The sequence below is a fragment of the Grampus griseus genome, assembly GCF_964374135.1.
Source record: "Grampus griseus genome assembly, chromosome: 14".
NCBI lineage: Eukaryota > Metazoa > Chordata > Mammalia > Artiodactyla > Delphinidae > Grampus > Grampus griseus.
In genome coordinates this window covers 31,979,531-32,002,409 of record NC_139008.1, presented here as the reverse complement: position 1 = coordinate 32,002,409, position 22,879 = coordinate 31,979,531, and the positions used below count along the sequence as shown (strand labels likewise).

At 53.3% G+C, this 22,879-nt stretch overlaps 1 protein-coding gene across 7 annotated transcripts; it reads left to right on the top strand.

Moving 5' to 3' along the window:
- The first annotated feature begins 4,881 nt into the window (after window positions 1–4,881).
- Window positions 4,882–22,501, top strand: METTL22 (methyltransferase 22, Kin17 lysine). Of its 7 annotated transcripts, none has more exons than XM_082670811.1 (12): window positions 4,882–4,967; window positions 5,533–5,673; window positions 7,804–7,970; window positions 9,535–9,891; window positions 13,987–14,027; window positions 14,116–14,260; window positions 17,076–17,147; window positions 18,520–18,573; window positions 19,553–19,633; window positions 19,813–19,915; window positions 20,996–21,164; window positions 22,400–22,501. In XM_082670811.1, the coding sequence occupies exons 3-12, from the start codon at window positions 7,817–7,819 to the stop codon at window positions 22,475–22,477; spliced, it is 1,254 nt and encodes a 417-aa protein (XP_082526937.1). In that variant the 5' UTR covers window positions 4,882–4,967; window positions 5,533–5,673; window positions 7,804–7,816; the 3' UTR covers window positions 22,478–22,501. The 7 variants fall into 7 exon arrangements, with proteins under 7 accessions (XP_082526937.1, XP_082526936.1, XP_082526935.1 ...); XM_082670812.1 differs by having other exon boundaries at window positions 4,896–4,963; XM_082670810.1 differs by lacking the exon at window positions 5,533–5,673 and having other exon boundaries at window positions 4,888–4,967.
- The last annotated feature ends 378 nt before the right edge of the window (window positions 22,502–22,879 follow it).

The window sequence follows — 22,879 nt, the reverse complement described above, 5'->3', positions numbered from 1 at the left end:
CTGGCTTAACTGGCTTTTTTTTGTGTGTGTGTGGTACGCGGGCCTCTCACTGTTGTGGCCTCTCCCGTTGCGGAGCACAGGCTCCAGACGCACAGGCTCAGCGGCCATGGCTCACGGGCCCAGCCGCTCCGCAGCATGTGGGATCTTCCCGGACTGGGGCACGAACCCATGTCCCCTGCATCGGCAGGCGGACTCTCAACCACTGCGCCACCAGGGAAGCCCTAACTGGCTTTTTAAAAATCTAACAATATATGACTTGGTAAAATTAGTGAAATTGGTGCGTTCTTTAAGATGAAGAGATACGCTCAGATCAGCTCAAGAAGCACAGGAAAGTCGTGCCTGGAACTTTCCACATTCTATTTCACTCATTCTCACAACAACGCTTCAAAGTAGGTATTATTATCAGTACTCGAGAAATTAGAAAATTAAGTTCAAAGAAGTAAAGTAACTTGCCCGAGTACCTAGCATGTGAAAAGCTCTCCACAATCACGCATCAAATGAGTGACTATGATTACGGAGTGGCCGAGCTGGGATTTGAACCCAGCTCCATCACACGCGACCGTCAGCTTGGTTTTTCTCAACGCAGTACCAGGAACCAGAGAGGCAATCACTGTGCATTTGTAGCAGCTGCTGTTAGAGGCTGGTGAGATGCGGGGGTGGGGAGGTGTAGAATTATAATCACCTGCTCTCAGCAGATCCAGGGGAAGAGCTTTCTCTCCAGGAGGACAAAATCTTCCAGGGCCGATTGGGAAAACGCATCAAGCATTTAGTAAACGCATGACCTTTGGAAACGGGGCTGCTCTGAATACCCGGGCTAATACTGATCACCTGATAGCAATTTCCTGCAAGCTGGTTTCTTATCACACATCTGGCAGGCCATCCGCTTTCCTCTGTTGCATACGTGATTTTTCATTAGCCCAGGCAGTGGGGGTGATGTACACTCCAGCATATGGGAGTTAGCCAGTAACCCTTGCATCGCCAAGCCTCGGGGGAGACTCTCAAAGGAAAAGACATGCCTGGGATGCTAGAAACGGCTTTTCACTCTAAGGCCCCATCCAACGCTGGGGCATATCAGAGACCTGGGTCTGCATCCCAGCTCTGCCACTCAGCAGCTGGCATTTTGAGCAAAGCACCTCACCTGTCTGAGCCTCAGGGGTGGTTGTGTATGTAACTGAGACTCAGGAACGCAGGGGGCGCTCTCCCCCTAATCTGCAAAGTTCTGCGAAGAAGAGCAGCTTTCCTTCCCCCTTATTCTGCGCATCTACTGCTGTGTTGCAAACTACCCCCAAATTTAGTGGCACAGACCATAATACTTTTGTTATGTTTATGGATTCTGTGGGCCAGGAATTCAGACGGAGCACAGTGGGGCTGGCTTGTCTCTGCACTACGATGTCTGGGAGTCTCAGCCGGGAGGACCCCCATAGCTGAGGTGACTCACACAGTTGAGGGCTGAAAAACTAGGTCTGGAGCATCCCTTCTAAGATATTTTCTATTATGGGTCAAATTACGTTCCCCCAAAAGATGTGTTCAAGTCCCAAACCTGTGAATGGGATCTTATTTGGAAATAGGGTCTTTGCAGGGTAAATAAGTGAAGATGAGGTCATACTGGTTTAGGTGGGCCCTAATCCAATGACTGGTGTCCTGAGAAGAGGAGGGGATTTGGACATAGACACAGAGGGAAGATGGCCATGTGAAGATGGAGGCAAATGTGTCACTGGAATGACTCGTCTACAAGTCAGGGGTCACCGGGAGTCACCAGACGCTAGGAGAAAGGCCAGAAAGGTATTACAAACTGCATGTGTCCCCCCCAAATTCATATATAGAAGACCTAACCCCTAGTGTGGCTGTATTTGGAGATGGGGCCTCTAAGAAAGTCATTAAGGTTAAATGAGGTCATAAGGATGGGGCCCTGATCTGATAGGATTAGTGTCCTTATAAGAGACACTAGAGAGCTTGCTCCGTCTCTCTATTCATGTACTCAGAGAAGAGGCCGTGTGAGGACACAGTGAGAAGGTGGCTGTCTGCAACCCAAGGGGCGATCCCCTCACCACAACCTGGTCATGCTAGCACCTTGATCTCAGACTTCCAGCCTCCAAAACTGTGAGAAAATAAATTTCAGTTGTTTAAGCCCCTCAATCTATGATAGTTTGTTACAGCAGCTCAATCTAATACAGAAGGATCCTTCCTGAGAGCCTTTGGAGAGAACCCAGCCCTGATGACACCTTGATTTTGAACTTCTGGCCTCCAGGACTGTGGTGAAAATAAATTCACCAAACTTGTGGTAATTTGTTACAGCAGCCATAAGAACCTTAATACAGTTCCATCATTCACATTTGCAGGGCCTGGCCGAATGGTGAACAATGGATTCAGCTGGACCTGTTGACCAGAGGGTCTACACCTGCCCGCCCCCTCAGACATGTCTGGGGCGTTTACCACCTGAATGAACTAGTATAAGCAATAATATAGTTGACCTGTGAACAACGCAGGGGTTAGGGGCACTGACCCTCTGCAGAATTGAAAATCCAAGTATAGGACCTACTGTATAGCACAGGGAACTCTGCTCAATATTCTATAATAACCTAAATGGGAAAATCATTTGAAAAAGAAAAAAAAAGAAAATCCAAATATAACTTTACAGCCTGCAGATTCAACAAACCACAGATTGTATAGTACCACAGTACCTGTTTAGTGAAAAAAATCCTCCTATAAATTGACCCATGATGCACAATTCAAACCCATGTTGTTCAAGGGTCAACTGTTATAGTTTATAGGTGCTCTTGTCATTTCTTGAGTGCTCACAGCATGCCGAGGATGATGCTAACTGCTTTACAAGCATTATTCTCTTTTCCTTTGTGGATACGGAGAAATCCTGCATAAGTTGCTGATGGGAACCAGCAGCTGCTCCTGCCTCCAAGGCACTCACAACCTGGTGGGGGAGTCACAGGTGCTCTGATGGAGACCGTAGAGAGGACTGGGAGGGCCCAGAGACTCATAGTCGTGAGCTGGAGGAGGGGGAATCAGGGAAGGCTTCCTGGAGGAGGTGACCCCCAAGTAGGTTTGCCACTCTGCCATAACTTAGTGTAGAGCCCTCATAGCACATCTGTTTTGGGCCTCATGAATGATGGAAGGGACAAAGTATCAGGAACCAAGGACTCCCCAGTTTCCTGCTTAAGGGAGGGTCCCGGAAACTGCTCCGTAACACTTCCCTTTACATCCCATTGGCTTAATCCCTTTGGTTTAACCCCATGTCCTTGCTATTGCAAGGGAGGCTGGGAAATAGTCTTTAATTTGAGGGAGGCGTGTGCCCAGCAAAAATATTATACAACTATAGGAGGAGAGGAGAATGGATACTGTCCGTGCCTCAGGGAGGAAAGGTTAACGGGGTCCAAGTGGAGAGTTTGAACTTGACGCTGAGGATGACAGGAAGCCTGGGATGACGTGAATTACCTCAACATCTCAGTGAGGAGCTACCCAGACCCCCAGCAGCTCTCTGTCCAGCTCCCTAACACATCCGGGCAGCCCAAAGATGGGCAGTGACATCACGTCTGCTTTTGTCTACCCTCTCTGCACACCCCGTGAGCACACATTCCTCTTTCCTTTCTTCTTTCATTTGACAAATTGAACTTTTTGAGCAGCTCCTATGCACCAGGGAGTGCCTGGGTGGGGAGAGGTGGCTTTTTTTTTTTTTTTTTTTTTTTTGGCCAGGGCCTGGGGATTGCGGGATCTTCGTTCCCTGACCAGGGATCGAACCTGGGCCCCCAGCAGTGGAAGCACAGAGTCCAAACCACTAGACCACCAGGGAATTCCCCGAGAAGCGGTTATTTTAAATAGGATGGTGTGGGAAGATCTCACTGAGAAGAGGATGATGCCTGAGCACAGGCCAGAAGGAGGTGAGGGAATGGAACAAGGCAGGTGGGTGTCCTGGAGAGAAGCCTCCCGGGTGAATAGGAGGGAGCAGAGTCGGGTATGAGATGGGGAGGGGATGACTGTGAGAATACTGACTTCCTTCTGTCCAAGGTGGGGGCCTCCAAGGGTTTGAACAGAGGAGGGACGTAATCTGACTTTTGTTTTTAAAAGATGGCTCTGCCTGCTTTATTCTCACAAGCTTTTAGACAAAAAACCCAGAGGTGTCTACACCACCTTCCTCGGTGCCCTCCTAGCACCCAGACATCCCCTGGGAACAACCCAACCAAGACTAGAACGGGGTCCCAAGATGCCCAGCCGGCTCCCCCTGTACTGTCCTGGGGAGTTCAAGAAACAATCTGTTTCCTTTAAAAACACTTATTTATGTTGCTTGCTCACTCTATTAACCACCCCCTCATGTTTTATCCATGAAACTGATGTTGACCCTCCGTATGTGCATGTAAATGGGTGCACATTTTACATCTGTGGTCCTATGTGCTTGGAAGCTTACTTGAAGTGCAACAGTTGTATCAGATTTCATTTCCTGTTAGACGCTAATTAACCTGAGGTTCTTCATTCGCCTGGTGTTGGAGACTTGACGAGTGGATGAATGAATGAAACGAGTACCAGCTATTATATTAATAAGTACTAAGAGCAGGGATAACGATAATTAGTATATAGCTAGTATGCTGGTTAACGGCACAGGCTCTAGAGCCCTACTACCCGGGTTCGAATCCAAGCCTTGCCACTTAGCTGGGTGACCTGGGGCGACCTAACGGCCCCCCTCTCGCAGACCCGTCCCACCCAGGCCGGCCACCCCATTAAACCAGGGCAGGTGAGAGCAGACCTGTGCAGGTGCGAAACTCACCTCCTCAGGGCTGCACCAGTCTGCCAGCGAGGCTGGCACGCATGCGCGATTCGGCAGATAGGCGTGGTCACGGGCGACGAGGAGGGACACACGCGCAGGGGGTGGGGCCGCGCCTGCGCAGGCTGCCTGCAATGGCGGCAGCTTGCGCACCGTGCTGAGCGTTTCGGTTGGGACTTCAGGCGGCGGCCGGCGGTGGGTAAGCCCGTGGGAGAGGCGGCGGCACGCGGAAGGGTGCAGGGAGCCTCCTGGCACCGAGCCTGGCCTTGAAGTGCGGGCTCCCACGGGCCTGAAGCCTAAGTCCCCACTCAGCCTCAGTTTCCCCTTCTAAGCCAGGGTGTTGGGAGGAGTCCATGCCTTCCTCTGGGTTTCCGTTCGCGGTCCACGCAGCCTCCTCGGTTTTGGATTAGGAAGGGAGGGTGATGCCCGAGCTGTGACTGCAGTTTGAGAGGGCAATGCTTAGCTCGCCAGCTGGAGTTAAGGGAGCGGCAAGACAGAGAGAACGAAGAGCCCCGAGGGTCGAGGACCCTGGAGCCCCTGACTACGGCTCCGCGCCGCGGCCAGGGCCAAATCTTTGCTCCACAGACCCGGGCCTCGGTGTCAGAATCCCTTCTACTTCCTGATTGTTGATGACCTTGTGACACCTGGCAGAGAGAAAGCCTGGGAGGCGGGGAGGCATTACAACCCCCAGATCCCAGCAAACTGCTTTTAGTGGGCACTCCTGACGGGGTTAGGATGACAACGTCTGCGTCTGGCCCCCACAGCCTTAAAGGAGCCAAGGACACTTGTCAGCTGCCCAAAGGAGGAAGCAGAGGTCCCATCTGCAGTCGGGGTGTCCTTTCCCTCCTCCCCAGTGAGAAGAGGGGACTGAAGCCCATCCAGCCCCAGCATTCCAGACAGAGACTGTGAGTCAGCTATTCCTAAATAGAGAAGCTATTGCCTTATTACATCTTCCAGCACATCAGTTAATAATTATTCTTATCAACACTATAATGATAATATTTTCTATTGTCATTTATTGAGCACTTACTATGTCCTGAACCCTGAAAATGATCATTGTCTCACTTAATCCTCACACAGACGCTGAGACAGGTACAAAGTGCTACTGCATTCCCAGAGGTCTGGTTCTAGGAAAAGCCCCTTAAAGGGAATCCACTTAACCTAGTACTCCATTGTAGAGTGCGTTTCCTGGGAGACCTGTGCAGGTTGGATTTTAAAATTGAAATTTCAACTAGAAATTAAGAATACGGGTTTGGCTTTTCTCAGTATTTAAGAAAATTTGGTATGCGGTTGCAGTATTTTCCCCCAGGACCTCTTTCAGTCCCTGGAGAGCCAGATCTGTCTTTAAAACGATTGGTCATGGTAGGTCTAAGCTGTATTTATACTGGATACTCTTCCTGGATCCATCCTAATTTTTCCAGTCCACATTGGTTGAGGACTTCTACCTGAGGGTCGAGCATTTCTTCTCCATTGTTTTCATTGACACCATGAAATCCTGCATCCATTTGCCAGATTCACAGGCTCACTTCACAAGCCGCTTGCTTTGTGCTGGCTTGTAGTGTTAGATAGGAAAGCCAGCCAGCAGGGGGCGACTCTTGTATAAAAATGTTTGTGTTGGTACAACTTTTGCTTCCCCGTGGAAAGTACTTAAATGTAGGCACTCCAGTTATGTGGACTCAGATTGTGGACAGCCTGGGTTATGACGATCCCATTTTCCAGTTGAAGACATGGAGGCCCGAGAGGTCTCATGACATGCGTGGGGCACACACGTAGTGCACGCACCCACCCAAGTAGGGACGGTTCCCGTAGGAGGTCAGGCGTTGTGGGCAGGTTTGGGTCAAGCATCTGAAACCAAGGATTTATTAACAATTGCTGCGGACCAAGGGCTCTGCTCAGCACTTAACACCCTTCCCTCACATATCTCCCCCCATCCCCCCACCTACTGCCAACCCTGCAAGGTGAGAATGTAGCTGAAGAAACGGGTCCAGAGAGGTGGAGTAATTTTCTCAAGGTCATGTAGCAAGGAGGTAGGAGACTGGGTTTATACCTGCTCTGCGCAGCATCACAGCTCAAGGATCTGTCTGCACGCGGCCGCTGCTGTTTAATGCTTTTTGATGAGGTGGAACATTTGGATGGAGGGAAAGCCTTCCTGTTTTTGACCACCTTGCCTCCAGCATGGTTTTCCAAATTTTAGTTACTGCTGTGTCGCCTTCATAATTTTTCCACATCTGTATATCACCTGTACAGTGATTCTCTTAGTTACTTTTCCTTTAAATCCACTCACTTTTTTTTTTTAATTTAAAAAGAAGGTTTAAAAACAAATGACATATGGGCAGCTGGGGCCAACTTCTAGTAGAAAAAGGTTATAGGGAAAACAACTTCTAAATGCAAAGCATAAATTGTGATTGAATACTGGTTTAGGAAAAACTAGCTGCAAAGGACGTTTGGGTGTCAAATGGAGAAAATTGATCATGAACTGGGTTTTAAATGGTATAAGGGAACCGTTCATTGTTTTAGGTCTGCTAATGGTCTTATGGTTATGTAGGAGCGTGTTCTTTGGAGACAGATGCTGAAGAATTATTTAGGGGTTAAATGGTGTGATGTCTAGAAGGTGCTCAGTTCAGGGGAGAAAAAACCTAGATAGATGGATTGATTGATCATGTGAAAAAGCATTAATGATCGTTGAATCTAAGCAGTGGGTATATGGCTGTTTATTATGCTATGCCCTCAACTTGCTATTTGAAAATTTTCATAATAAAAAAATTGGAAAAAATAAAAAAGGAAGGAAAACTTTATCAGTATAAATGGAAATGTAGATCTCTTACCATAAATAAACGATTACTATGAAAATGAACACAGTGAAAAACAAAATAAGTTCTAGCTGGATTCTGTTCCCTTGCCGAGGCTCTGAGACTTTCTCCTTCAGGAAGAATTAAGAGAGGATTGAAAAGGGAGCTCTCTGCCACCTGGCTGGGGTCGTTTGCACTGTTCCCCTCTGGGACCTGCTGTCCTGAGGACTTGCTCTCGCCTCTCAGGTGCTGCTGTCCCATGGTTGATGGGGAGCCCAGGCCATGGTTGCCGTCTCCCGCCCCAGCCATGGACGAGATCACCTTCAAAAGCGACACCGTGCTGTCAGACGTCCACCTCCATACCCCAAACCAGAGACACCTCATGGTGCGGCTGAGTGGCGTGGGGCAGCCCGGTAAGGTCCCTGCACCCCAGGGAGCCCATTGTGTTTCCTGCTTTCTCACAGAAAAGATTGGGAAGACTGGATTGTTTAGCTTATCCTCACACCACTTCTTAAGTGCCCTTGTTTCACTGAGCAAACCCCTGTGCTTTCCCGAGCACCTGCTCTGTGCCAGACCTGGACGCGATGCCGGGAAGGCAGAGGGAATGAGTCAAGCTCTGCCCTGGGGGAGGCCCCGATTCCAGTGCTCCCCCAGCCCACTGCCCCTACCCCCGGCTGACTCCTCCCACCAGGGCTCCCTGGTTTTTCTCCTGTACACACTCCCTCACTGCTCTCCCCAGCAGCGCAGGGGGTCCTTTGAAAAATACAAATCATACCACTGCCCTGATTTAGACCCTCCAGTGGCTTCCCTTGCTCTTAGAAGGAAATCAGAGCCCTCACTTTGGCCTGCGAGGCCCAGCTCCACCCAGCCCCTGCCCGTGTGTCCACACTTCTCTCTCCCGCCCTCTCTGCTCAGTGGCCACTTTCTGCCCCTTTCCGCCCCTCACACACTGCATGTACCTTCCTCTCTGAGCACCTTTGCTCTTGCTTTTCGCTCTGCCTAGAACGTTCATCCCTCCCTGGCCGCCCTCCCCAGCTCCGATCACTCTGTTGTATTTGCTTGTTGTTCTGGTGCAGTTCATAACTCCCCTTTCCCTCATGTCCCAGTTTGGATTCCTGGATTCAGGAAACTGAGGCTCAGAACAGATAAGCGAGTTGCCCCAGGGTCAGACAGTCGGGGGACGTGGAGGACTCTGGCCCAGGACACCCCCTGCCTTCAGCCCAACTCTCCCGGCACCCATACTCTTACCAAAGCCTGTCCCAGTGACTTTCTGGCCACCAGGTGGTAAGGGACACAGTATCCTTGTCCTCACTTCCAACCTTAAGGCTGAGCAGTGCGGTGAGGAGGGCAGAAGCGCAGGGGTTCAGTAGACCGGGTTTGAATCCTCAGCCACGCCCACAGCTGTGTGACCTTGGTCAGCTCTCGTAACCTCTGAGCCTCAGCCTCCACATCTGTAAAACAGAGTGACACTGGGACTTCTCTGGCAGTCTGTTGGTTAAGACACCGCACTTCCACTACAGGGGGTGTGGGTCCCATCCCTGGTCGGGAACCAAAATCCTGTAAGCCGTGTGGCGCAGCCAAAAAAATTTTTAAATAAAAAATAAAATAGAGTGACACTGCCACTTCCATAGCCGCTGGAAGGAGTAAATGCGGTCTTGTGGGCCGAGCGCCTGCAGCGCAGGTGCTCATCAGCGGGGCTGCACTGGAGGCTGCAGCGTCACAGCCGAATCAGACAGACCTTTGCTGCTGGTTTTATGATATTTCCACCTGGCCTTTGTTTTTTTTTTCTTTTCCATTATGGTCTATTTACCGGATATTGAATATAGTTCCCTGTGCTATATATACAGTAGGTCCTTGTCCTTTTTTTTTTTTTCCGCCTGGCCTTTAAAACTCTTCCCAGGTGGAAATTGAGGAAGGGAAATAGAAAAGGAGACGGTTTGGAAATATACTGCTTTTGTGTTTTGTCTTGCCTTTCAGTCTTCCTGTCCCAGTTCAAGCTTCTGTGGAACCAAGCCCCTCAGACAGACTCGGGGGCTGAGGGTGGCAATCACAGAGCCCATCACGCAGAGGCGACTTCTCCCGCCAGAAGCGGCTGCAGCAGTGAGGGAGTCTCCCTCCAGGCTGGGGCTGACGCCACCAGCCAGGAGGGGGTGGCAGCTCAGCTGGACGAGGATGGGGATTTGGACGTTGTGAGAAGACCACGGGCTGCCTCTCCCTCCAAGCCCTCGGGGCCTCCGAGAGACAAGGTACATCCCATGATTCTAACGCAGGAGGAAGATGACGTCCTGGGAGACGAAGCACGAGAGAGTGGCCCCTACGATGTCATCAAAATAGGTAATAAAGGGCTGCTCACCTGCCGCCAGGCGGCGCCACAGCGTCGGTCGGGGCGCAAGGCTGCTGAGCACGGGCCCATCCAGGCATCTCAGGGCAGGACAGGTTAGCAGAACCGGTGTCCAGACACTGGGAGCCAGTAGTGCCGCTGGCAGCAGGGGAGCTTGCCAAAGTGCTGTCGGGTCACCCTCCTGCTCCAGACTCTTCAGTGGCTCCCCATTGCCCTCGAGACACAGTCCACAGGCTCAGCATAGCTCCCGGGCCCCTGTGTGAGGTGGCTCCGCCCTCCTCTCCAGCCTCAACTCACACCAGCCTCACCCGCTCAGCCTCTGTGCGCTTTCTCCCTGCGCACCTCTGCTTCTGCCTCCTTCTCAGAGGGCTCGCTCCCTAACACATTCCTGATCGTACAAGTCCCAGCTTGGCCGTCCCCTGCTCCGGAAGCTTCAGTGCTGCTGCCTCCTGCATCAGTACTCTGATCCTACGTAGCATGCCAGGGTGTGGGTCGGGGTTGTTTGTGGAAGATTTGGCCCACAGGAGCCCGCAGCAGGGAGCCATGGCAGATTCTGGAGCTGGAGCAGGGCAGAGGGGGAGGGAGGGGGAGGGAGATCCAGAGTTAACCTGGAGGAGTGTGTGGGCCCATCAGATGGGCTGGGAGCTAGAAGCTGGGGGCGTGGGGGGTGGAGGAGGCAGGGATGCAGTGGCAGGAGAGGTGGGGTGGAAGGAGGTTTCAGCAGGCACTCAGGCAGGGCTCAGAGGGTCCATGCCCGGGTGTAGGGGCAGGCAGAGGGCTTTGGTGAGTCGGGGATTTTGATGTCTGGAAATGCCAGGAGTGGAGAGCAGCCAGGTCAAGAAGGAAGCCAGCCACGATGAGGCACCTGTAGTGCTTTGATGTTCACCTTCATCACCTCACATAGTCTTCTCAGCTTCTCTGAGGGGTGCTACAAATGAGGAAGTGACGAGCCCAAGGCCGTGCCGTTTGGGGGCAGGGAGGAAGGTTCTGAGTCCGTGTGATCCGTCTCCACAGCCAGGGCTCTGGCCATCCCCAGCACTGCTGTGATGTGAGTCAGTTCACTGAGATGCAGGGTCCTGGATGGTGCCTGAGGTCCCAGGTAAAGGCCTCCCCCAGCACTGGCCTGGGTTGCGCATATGGGGTCCACTGTTCTGTCCCAGACGGAACAGCAGCTCTGATAGCCGTGTGGTCATCCGTTCAGCAGACGGTTACCGAGGGCCTGCTGGGTACCAGGCAGGCTGGTTCTAGACCACCCTGGTGGGGACCCTACCCTGTTTTCTGTGGATTACCTCTGGTCCTCATGGCCTTTCCAGGGATGAGTATTCCCATTTCACAGAGGAGGGAACTGAGGCTCAGAGAGGTTGAGGAACTTGCCCAAGATCACACGGCTAGTCAGTGGCAGAGCCTTGACTCACACTCAGGTCCATCTGACACCACAGCCCATGTTTCTTACCCATGTCACGTGATCAGAACATTGGAAAGTGTTATTCTTGGGGGTCGATGACTGCTCCTTTCCCTCAGCCGTCACTTAACTGGCCTCCCTGAGGAGGGGAGCAGCAGACTTCACAGCGAGCTGTTTGGCCTCCAGGGCGCATGTTTAATGTTCCGGGAATTTCCCATCCTGCAAGCTGAGAACAAAGTCCCACAGGGCAGGGTAGGGTCAGTGCGCCGCCAGCTCTGCCTCGCTGTGAAGCCCCATCTCACAGCGCCTGGAAGTTCGCCCTCCTTTTCGGCTCACTGTCGCTCGGTCCCTACCTGCCCTGAGGGAGGAGAATAGAAAGGTCATTGAATACCTGAGCTTAAGCAGTAACTCCTAACTATTCCATCCGCAGCTGTACACTCACATCTGTAAAATGTGGCACAGGGGAGGGGGTCCTGGTCTCAGGATCCTGTAGAGCTCCTCCACCCCTCACAAGCCAGGGGACCCTGGACAAGTATCCTGCCCACCCAGAGCCTCAAGTTTTTGGACCTATGAAAGGGGGTCGGGGAAGCTGCCCTCCCTGGGTTTTGGTGGTGATTTCATAAATACTGCCCCGTAAGTGCTCCTGCAGGGCCTGGTGCAGAGCAGGTGCTGAGCAGGTGTCCCTCCCCTGGCCACCCTGTTCCTCCCATTCGTAAGCCCAGCCTTTTTTTAAGGTTATAGACCCATTTGAGAAACTGATTAAAATCAAATTCTCTTAGCGGGAGGAGAATGTGTTTTCCAGACTACTTCCAGGGATTGTCAAAAATCTAAAGTTTATCCACGAACCTGCTAGGAATCCACAGACCCAAGGTTCAAAGTAAATTATGATCATTTTCCCCATTTTATAGATAAACTGGGATGCAAAGAGAACTCAGAGGAGGCAGGGCTAGAACCTGGGCTGTCAGATCCCGAGTCACGTGCCTTTTCCATTGGCCTGTGACTTGGGCAAGTACGTTAACCTCTCAGAGTTCAGTTTTCTTGTCAGTAAAATGGGTATGGTCTCTGGTTGTGGGGAACTGAGAGAGATGGCACATGTAGAGTTCTTAACACAGTGCTTGGTGCGTAGTAGGTGCTCAAAAAACATGAGCTGCCGTCAGCTTTCATTCCAGGGGACGATCTGAGCGTGGAGGAGGGAGACGGACTGAGGAGGAGAGTCTGGGTTCCTGCAGGTCTAGAGACAGTCCTGGTAGGGGCAGGGTACAGCTCAGATACAAAGACTGTCTGTCTAAGCCCATTTGCCAACCCTGGAGTTTCTCGTGTGTTCCTCAGGCTGGGCTTTTATGTTCTTAAGACGCCACTGGAATTGTTTAAATATAAAGTGTGACTTTCCCCTGGGGCAGGAGCTCCCTGCCCTTGACCCTGTTTAGGGAGGCCATTGAGCCCATGAATGAGGTGATGTTATTTCTGTATCTTGTAAAGGAGCAAACTGTGGCTCTGGTGCTGAGAAGTTCAGTGACTCACGCCACCGGCCAGACTGCGTGACTGAGCCTGGCTCACACGCAGGTCTTTCTGAGCTCAGTCCATGTTCTCACTCAAGGGAAGCTGAGCACCCCTTAAATGCAGCTGGAGGCAAAACTTAAGTCCACGGGCCCCCTCGGAGAAAAGACCGGGCATAGACGACCGAGGTCCCCGTGGGAGGGCACCCCTGGCTCAGCCAGGCAAACTGGAAGGAGACAAAGAAAGATGGGAGGAGGGGAGACGCGTGCCCCAGCCGGGGGCCAGTGGGCCAGGGACAGTGTGCCGTGGGGCTGCAGCGGGGGGCCAGTGGGTCAGGGACAGTGTGCCGTGGGGCTGCAGAGACTGGGCAAGAGGGATGGGCAGGATGGGGGAAGCTGACACTGAGGGTCCAGAGCAGGGCTGGAAAGCAAGGAGACCTCTTCTCTCAGGCACGTGCACACTCACACAGACACAGACACACACCCCTTCAGCCTTGCTGTCCCCTCCCCCCGCCATCCCCACTCCCTGCTCCCGGTTTGAGGTGAGCCTGGGGTTTGATGTGAACTAGTCTGCCGTGCGTGTGTTGTGGTGTTTTGATGGCCGTCACCATATCTCGTATCTTGCTTAAAGATACGAGAGCCGGTTCTTATTTAACAGGAAAAACGTTTGCCATCATTCCCTTTTCTCCTTGATCTCATAGTTCTGTTCTCCACCTCCCCCCCAACAACCAGCACCAGATTTTGTCCTAATGTATTTTGTGCTTGAGAATACTCCCTAACATACTTATTTTTCATCTAAAAAGGATATAATCTGAAACTTATTTTGTTAACTTCTAGTGTGGTTCTGAGTGTAAGAAAGTATTTTGGAATGAGTTGTGATTATTATTCCCATACAGTTGATCAAAAGAACGTAAATATATTATGATCGTAACATGCAGTTACTGAACATGAAAAAGTGGAGTGTGGGGTATGTGTGTTTGATTAAGTTGGGCCAAGTCCTCCTGTGACCCGAGTCTCCGAGCTGCGGGCACAGAGACCCAGGGATCTGAATGAGAGTGACGCTCACACGCCCCCTCCTGACTGTAGCCTGGCCTGTGTTTCTGCTGCCTCCCCCGCACCCCGTCTGTCTCTGTTCTATCCATCCCCGTTTTCACGGTGGCCCTTTCTCTCTCGGTTTCCGTCCCGTGCAGAGCACACCATGGCCACCCCCCTGGAGGATGTTGGCAAGCAGGTGGGTAGGTCCCGTCCGCTTCCCACGGCCCTGAAGGGTCTCTCGGGAGCCGCAGGCCACCTTTGTTCCTGGTCCCTCTCCCCTCCAGGTGTGGCGGGGCGCCCTGTTCCTGGCGGACTACATCCTGTCCCAGCGGGACCTCTTCCAGGGTCGCACGGTGCTGGAGCTCGGGGCGGGCACCGGGCTGGCCAGCATCCTCGCGGCCACCATGGCGCAGACCGTCTACTGTACAGGTAACGCCCCGCCGTCTCACGCTGAGGGGGAGTAGGCTCTTCACAGGGCGTGTGCTGACTAGATAAAAAGTGAGGCGGGAAACTGGACACTGGACCTTGGCTGCTCTCGCCTTTGCCCTCCTCTTTCACTGGTTTTCTCCACCCTTCGTTGTTTTCTCAGCAGCGTGAGGATGACCCAGCAGGACCGGCAGGTGCAGGACCAGTGGTTTTGCTGGTACCTCTGTTCACAGCCCCTCAAAAGAGTAAACATCTCAGAAAACCATGAGGAATATGCCTCTCATACGGCTTAAAAACAAGCTTCTTTTTTTTTCCGATTATGGAAATCTTGCCTACTCTCTGTGGAAAATTTGTAGAACAGCAAATAACATTTCCTCATAATTTTACATTTCCCATATAAATTCAAGAATATGCAGTTCATTGCATGCCCACTACGTGCCAGACACAGTTCCAGATGCAGGAGACCCAGGAGTGAATGAAACAGATCAAGTCGCTGTTGATCTGATCAAGTTTTAGAATCTATTTTTTAACGTTCGTATATATATTTTTTACAAGTTTTTCCTTTTCCTTTGTGTGTACCTATTCCCAAACAATAGCTAAAGTCAAACTGTATATATTCAGTGCTGTATCCTGCCAAAAATGTCAAAAAAGGGAAAAAGCATTTTCCACTGTCGTTAAAAATTACTTATAAATGACTTTCAATGACCAGGTAATGTTTTGTCCCTTTTTTTTTAACCATTCTTATATTACTGGACATTTTGGCTGTTTTCGTATGTTGTGTTTTGTTTGCATTTGTCTGTTGCACTGCAACAAATACCTTTGTGCCTCATTGTCTGATAATCCTTAAACTAGATTCCTCGAAGTGGGTGGGACCTTTCTTAAGCTTTTGATACTTATGGTCAAATGATTGCTTTTTAAATTTTTTATTTTGAAATAATATTAGGTACACATAGAAGTTGCCAAACTAGTATCGAAAGTGCCATGTACCCTTCACCCAGCTCCCCCGGTGGTAACATCTTCTACACCATAGTTTGGGGATCACACCAGCAAATTGACACAGTGCAGTACTGTCAGTTACACTCCAGATTTGCCAACGTGCTTTTTTAGGGAGAGTATACCAGTTTATAAGAAAGTACAATAGTATCTTATCAGGTAATTATTGTTAGTGTCATTATGTTTTAAATCTTCGATATCTGCTAGGCAGGAAGTGGTGCTGCTGACGTGCTTTGCGTTTCGTCGATTCCTAGTTGACGTTTTCGTGGCGCACGTCTTTTGCTTCTGAGCTAGGAAAGGGGAAGCTAGGGGTGGCCTGGGAGTCGGGCGTACTTTTCAGATACCCTGCGTAAGCCACCCTGTTTACGCCTCCTTGACGATTCAGTGTAAATCGCCAGTGAACTTCTCAAGAGACAAGCTGTAAAGCAACAGTGCCTAGCACCTGACAACAGCATCTAATCAAGTTATCTTACCCCTGAGAGAGATTTACTGGAGAGGAAGAGAGCTTGCATCCTGTCAGCACATTCCAGTTAGTAGAGCCTCTTCATGAGCATCAGCGCCTTTAATCTCACAGTGACCCTGGGCAGTCGCCGGGGAGCCTGTCACCATCCCCTCCATCCAAGTGGGCAGGGTAAGGCTGAGGTCAGGGGGCTGGGCGAAGGTCACATACATGGCCGCTGGCTCACAGCACGGTGCCTCTCATCATGTGGGGGGCTCAGGCTGTTTTCTGTGGAGCAGGGTTCTGTGGGCTCCCTCGGGGGCTGGCCAAGGGGTGGAGGCGGGGGCAGCCCCAGGGCTCTGGGTCTCCCACCGCCGCTCAGCCATCGCTGCTCCTCTCGTATGTGCTTGGTGTGTTAGAATCCCGCACAAGATCTGTTTTGACAAAAAGTACCATAAAGGCTTAAAAACTGCTGACCCAGTCCTGTGTTGTCAGGCACATACATCAGTATTCTCTTTACCCAGTGGCCCAGGAGAAGGGACAGGTGCGGCCCTTCGGTGAGCAGAGTCCCACACACACACGTCCCCGGCTCTGCATGGTCCCTGAGGTGGAAACGATGGTCCAGTCCCGGGAGGTCTGCAGTGGGCGGGCGAATGCCATTCACAAGACCCCCTGTGCCCTCCATATGCATGCTCTCCTAATGGGAAGTTAATTTTGGCAAAGCACTTCCCCCACTGCCGTCAAGAATACACTGTGCTACAACTCAGATCTGCTCGAGTGACAGGAACCCCCATCTCATCAGAGCAGCAGGTGGCTCGGGAGACGTGATGGCAGGACGGTGAGTCAGGCACCAGGGTGCCTGCCTCCAGCCTGCCTGAATGTGCTCTGTCTCCACCGATCACATCCAAATGCCCTCCTGGCTCCAGTCAGTTTTCTGGGGTGTCAAAGAGCGAGGCTTGTTGGAGTCAGAGACACCTGGGTTCAAATCCCAGCCCTGGCTCTGCCCAGCCACGTGGCTGCCAGAGTCGCTTTGCCTGTGACGGGACCGTGACACCAGCTCAGGTTCATTAGAAATATGGAGGGTGGATTCGGGAAGTGTGTGCATGTGTCATATGCTCTAAAGATGCTGGGAGTTCTCACCCTTCCCTGGAATGCAGAGTCTGTCCCCACCAGGACAGTCTTCTCTGTTTTAAGGCAGAGATCATTAGAAAGAGCCTTAAGGTGAACATATTTCATTTTAGTGTAAAACACGCAGGAGAAACTTTTGTTTCAATTTTGCACGTTTCTGCAGCCGTGCTGTTGGTACCAGCTCTCTCCAGGCAGAAGCACAAAGATAAAAGTGTCGTCACGGCCGGCACCTTATGACTTGCTCTTCTGTCTTTCCAGATGTCGGTGCAGATCTCTTGGCCATGTGCCAGCGAAACATTGCCCTTAACAGCCACCTGACTGCCGCTGGAGGTGAGGCCCAGAAGGTCCCCGCCCGGGAGGGAGGTTTCCCTGTTTCGCAGGTGAGACAGACACCCAGAACCACGACACTGGGAAGCGGGGTTCTCCCTGCATCCCTGGACACCCCGGTAGCGGAGGGAGCGGACGTCTCGCTTCGTGTCACTTCAGATGCTGGACGGCTCTGTCCTCGCCTCATCTCCTCCCACGCCCACAGCCACGTCCTACCTCAGCTCTCTCCTCCCTGCAGGTCGCAGGGCCCTACCTGGTCTCCCCAGCTCCTGTCTGAGCTGCCCAAGTGTCCAGAGCGACCTTTCTAAGATGCAGCCTGACCCCTTCACTCCCCACTGAGCATCTTCCGGGGGTGAAGTCCAAGCTCCTCCTCTGGCTCCAGACCTCCTGGTCTGGCCCTGGCCGGCTTTTCCTGTCTTCGTCCTGGCAGCCCCGCTGTCCAGCCCTGCATCCAGCGAGCCCTGGGCTCACTTCACATGCTCTCCCCTCTGCCCAGAGCGCCCCCGCCCTGTCGGCCTGACCATCAGATTCCTGCCCCGCCGCAGGAGTGAGCTGCCATGATGGAGGAGCTGCCCAGCCAGGCCTTCTGCTCCAAGCGCGATCTGGGGCGCTCTTCTGGGCTCCCACCGGGTCATCTGGCCCCCCAGGCGTCAGAGCCTTCAGAGGTTTCTCATTGCTCTCGGAGTACAGACCCAACTCCTTGGCCTCTCCGGACCCCGTGGGGCCTGGCCCTCGCCTGTCGGCAGCCCCTTCCCCACAGCGGCTCCCTCCGCTCTAGCCTGGCCTTGCTGGAGCTTCCATCCGCTTGGGGCCTTTGCTCTGCTCTCTCCTCCGGCCTGTTTCCTCTCCCTCTTCCCCCGTCTGTTCCTAATCATGCTCAGACGTCCAGGCAAGATCACAGTCCCCTTACAGGCTCTCCTTACACCTTGAACCATGGTATTTTGACATTTGTTTATGGGACTAGTTGATTGGCATCTGCCGCCCCACTAGACCACGTGCTCCGTGAGGTCAGGGCCCTGTCTGATCCCCTGTGTCATGTTTGTTGAATGCCCAGGGCACAGCAGGCTGTCAGCAGGCCTGGAAGGAAGGAGTGGTGTGAAGTGCCTTCTCAGAGCCTTCCCTGACGCCCATCGACACGAGAGCCCTGTCCTCCCGTGCACCTGGCGCGTCCTTTTCATAGCAGTGTCTGCTCCCTGCCTGTGTCCCAGGACAGGGACGTACCTCACGAATCTCTGCCCCCTGGGCCGACACCGGGCCTGATGCTTAGCACTCAACAAATGTGGGATGGATGGATCTTGGTGTGTAGTGGGAAGTTTTATCTTCTTTCCTAACTGTGTTCAGAGTTTGGGGAGTTCCACTTGTGTTTGTTTTGCAGGCGGTGTGATTAAGGTCAAGGAACTGGACTGGCTGAAAGACGATCTCTGCACAGGTGCGTGGCCTCCTCTGTCGTGTCCCAGTTGATTCATTGGTTCCTTGGGCTGCCCCCAGGCCATCAGCCCTGTGGCCTTGACCGCCCAGCAGCGTCCTAGCTCCGTTGGCTGAAGAGTGACAGCTGCCATTCTTGGTGCCGCATGTCAGGCACCCTGCACTCATTCTGTCATTCAGACTCACAGTATCACTGTCCAGTCGGTCCTAGAGTCCCCAGTTCCGGGGAAGACTGATGCTCAGAGAGGTTCAGTGCCTGCCCAGGGTCACAGGTACCTGGCAGGTCAGGGTGTGAACCCAAGTCTGGGACTCCAGGGCCTAGACCGTTTGCCTGCCAGGAAGCAGCTTCCCGCTTAGCACCCGTCCTCTGCCTGCAGCAGGGAGTCGGCCCCAGGGGTTCAGGGGCTGCTGGGTGGGGAACATTTCTAAATTTCTTATGCAGACTGTTTCAGACCTGCACCTTTGCTCTTTCTTTGTACAAGAACTTTTCTTTTCCCTGTCAGATGTCAGGTGAGGAAAATCATTGCTTGTTGAGTGCCTGTCACCTAGCAAGCACCTAGCACACTTGAGGTCCTTTGGTCTCCCCGACAGTCCTGTGAGGGAAGCATTGTTATGCCCATTCTAGTGCAAACACTGCAGCCCAGAGAGGTGAAGCACCTTTCCTGGGGTCACACAGCAAGTCCACGGGGGCAGGAATGCCATGGACGGAGGTGTAGATCGTTTTCTGCACAGGCTACTGGCCGAGTCAGCAGGTCAGACCCCCATGGATAACGTAGCCGCCCCGGCAGAAGGGGCACCTCCTTCCCTGAAGTTTTCCACGTGGGTGGCGGAGGCACTGGGATTCGGGGCTGCCTGGTGGCGCCCACTGCACCGAGCTTACCCGACCCCATTTCTTTTCCTGAAGCTTCTTTCAGTCTGTCTCGGTGAGAGCTGGTGGCCCGCAGAGAAAGGGCTGAACCCAAGGTGTCCTTCCCCTTTCACAGATCCCGAGGTCCCCTTCAGCTGGTCGGAGGAGGACATCTCCGACCTGTACGGCCACACCACCATCGTGCTCGCGGCCGAAGGTGAGGGCGCCTCCGCGGCACAGCCGGTGTCACCGCTCGTCGTCACGGGCCGGCTCCCACCACGGCTCCGTGCCGCTTTCATTCTGAGCGCTGTGGCTGTTATGTTTATCAGAGATTCCGTCCATGGGGCCCGCTGAGGACTCATTTCCTCTGATATTTGCCTGTTTTCTTCCCCGCAGTGTTTTACGACGATGACCTAACTGATGCTCTGTTTAAAACACTGTCCCGACTGGCTCACAGGTTGAAGAACGCCTCCACCGCCATCCTCTCTGTGGAAAAGAGGTGAGCTCCTCGCGGGGCCAGACTCTCACCTTCCAGATGCGTCCTCACTGGTGTCGTCCTCATCACTTGCTTATCCAGCACCTGCTGCGGCCGGGCCCGCTGGTCCTTTACACACGTGGCCTCGTTTAATCCGCTCACCAACCCCGTGTGCAGGCACTGCCATCCCCATCGCACAGCCGACGGGAGGAGGGCTGAGGCATCAGGGACCCGTCCAGGCTGTAGCTGGGCAGTGAGTGCGTCAGAGCCCAGACACATGTCCACTCTGCACCCCGGGCCTCTGCCCTCACCCTGACACAGAGCCCCTCCGGGGCGTTTCTGCCCGGATGTCCTGAAACGTTAGGGCTCTTGTTGATGGAGTGACCATGTTGTGATAGACTCAGTGCTGGGCCCCCTGCACACATTTTCCTCTAATTCTTGTGATAACCCACAGCTTTTCTGAAGGCAATTTAGAGTATATAGCAAAAGCCATAAACCCAAACACACTGATTTTTTTTTATTGGAGTATAATTGCTTTACAACGTTGCGTTAGTTTCTGCTGTACAGCAGAGTGAATCAGCTATGTGTATACATATATCCCCTCCCTCCCACCCCCCGCATCCCAGCCATCTAGGTCATCACAGAGCACTGTGCTGAGCTACTGTGCTGTACAGCAGCTCCCACTAGCTACCTGTTTTACACATGCGAACACACTGATTGACCCAGCAGTTCAGCATCTGGAACCGGCCCTGAGGAGGCGATCCCAGCCGTGCACGGAGCCGTCCAGATGGACACATCTGTTGCAGCGTTGTTTACACCGATGACCTCCAGGACCCCCTTCAGGGTCCACGTGACCAGTGGCAACGTGTGGACCCGATCACTCGGGTGGAATCTTGGGCACATGCCTTCCCCTCTCTGAGCCCCAGTCCCCACCTGAGCGGAGGCCGTAGCCGGCCCCACCTCCCAGGCTCTCCTGCAGATGCCAGAAGGCCGTGCACTGGCGCCCAGCATGCAGGAGGCGCTCAAAATCCAGTGCCGTGACGGGAGGGAGCCGCAGAGCCTCCGGTGGTGACAGGCAGTGTGTGTGTCGCGGCTTGTGCGCAGGCTGAACTTCACGCTGCGGCACCTGGAGGTCACGTGCGAGGCCTACGACCACTTCCGCTCATGCCTGCGGCGACTGGAGGGGCTGACCGGTGGGCGCCTGCGCTTCGCGGTGGAGCCGGTGGACGTTTCCTTCCCGCAGCTCTTGGTCTACGAGCGCATCCAGCAGCTGGTAGGTGTGCCCGCCCGCCCGAGGGCAGCTTGCTCTGGCGTGAGGCTGTCGGCTGGAGGAGGTCGTGAGCCAGCCTCCAGGTCCAGCCCGGCCCGCGCTCTCCCCGCTGACCCCGACGCTGGGCTCTCTCCAGGTCCAGGAGGGCCTGCCTGGCCAACGGTCACTTGGCCTTAGAGCACTTCCTCTTGCCGCGGGCAGTGCAGACTCCAGGGGAAGCGGGGGGGGGGGGGGGCGGGCATTGCGTGTGGGTTGCTCTTGACTGGGCTGAAGATCTTGACGCAGGAGCCCCAGTGCCGACGGCCACGTCTTCACTGTGAAAGTGTGTGGCCTCGTGGCCTAGGCGGGCTTGCCTGATGGCCGGTGGCCCATCTGACGGGGCAAGTGGGGTCCCATCACATAGGCCTCTGAGCAATAACCCCAATGACATGCTCTAGGTGCCGGCTGTCTCAGCGAGAGACAAGGTGAGTCCCAGCCAGGAAAGGGTGGGACTGAGGTTAATCACTTCCTATTACAGTTTTAAAACCAGCACTAGGGGGAAATCTGCAAAGTCAGAAGACCCTTTAAAATCCCTTAAACTTTGTAGGAGCTGGATTCATATAAGTCCCAAGGTCTTTCGTTCTCTTGGCCTCTTGTCTGCAGCCGCCCTTTGTCTGGGTCTTTGGAGACCCGGCCTGGCTCTTAGGAGGAGGGGCCTGCTCAGCTCGCCCCCCGGTCCCTTCCGCCAGCAAGCACGGCATTGCGTTCGTTCGTGTGTGGGGTTCCATGTGCGAGGAGGGCCTTCCCTTCATCGCTCCGCGGCCTCTGAGCTTCCCGGGCCCCTCCTAGTGAGGGTGCCAGGCTCCCACTAAGAACTTGGCGCGTTTTGTACCTTCTCCACCTACCAGCATTAAGAGGAGCATCACACAGACAAGAAATCAGCTCCTCACAAAATCCAGCAGCTGTGCTGCATGACTCCCAGAATGGAGAAGGTGTGCGACGTGTGGCCGTTCTGGTCCCTTTGACAGTGTGGCAGCCTCCTGCCTCTCAGATCAGTGCCAGGACTCAGCATCCAGCTCCGCCTCCACGGAGCCCAGAGCAATAAAAGCACCGGGAGAGGCTCCCTGCTCTCGCGGTAGCTTTCATGCTGCCCGTTTTTCGCGTCTTGTTTGGGGCTTCTCTTTTGCTGATTACGTCCCTTTATGAAATCGTGAAGTCTCATTTGCACATCTCGGAATCTCCCCCTCTCTCTGCTGCAGGAGCTCTGGAAGGTCTTTGTGGAACCAGTAACAGAACCCATCGTGTCTGCAGACACAGCTTCTGGACTGTTCTTGTGATGCTTCTAATAAAATTGAAAGCTCACAAAGTAATGTGCTTGAGATTTTATTGTTTAAAAAATACGGCAGGTGGGCCTTGTGTGACCCAATGCGGTTTTCTGCTTCCCGGCAGCAGCCAGAGAACGTGACTGCCCTAGGCTGGGAGTCCATTTGGTTGCATGTGGTTTTTGTGCTGCCGGCTTGGAGTAGGTGTTGCAGGGTGTTTGAGAGCTGCTTGGTCAAGTTGGGCGGTGTTCTCAGCTTGGTTCCGCTGGAGCTGATGACCTTACCCAGGTGCTTCCCTTGGAGCGGGGGCCCCAGGCTGCACCCATAGTCTTTTATGTTCTCTTCTAACTGCTTACAAATGAGTTTAATACCATCTTCACAGTTGCCGTAGTACCACCCCGCAAAATGGGGCACAGA

What these genes read in the sequence shown, in the direction of transcription:
- METTL22 (XM_082670811.1), top strand. Translation starts at nt 7,817, where the DNA reads ATGGTTGATGGGGAGCCCAGGCCATGGTTGCCGTCTCCCGCCCCAGCC. An exon ending in CTACGATGTCATCAAAATAG is followed by an intron (nt 9,892 to 13,986) that starts GTAATAAAGGGC and finishes CGTCCCGTGCAG; the next exon opens with AGCACACCATGGCCACCCCC. An exon ending in GCAGACCGTCTACTGTACAG is followed by an intron (nt 14,261 to 17,075) that starts GTAACGCCCCGC and finishes CTGTCTTTCCAG; the next exon opens with ATGTCGGTGCAGATCTCTTG.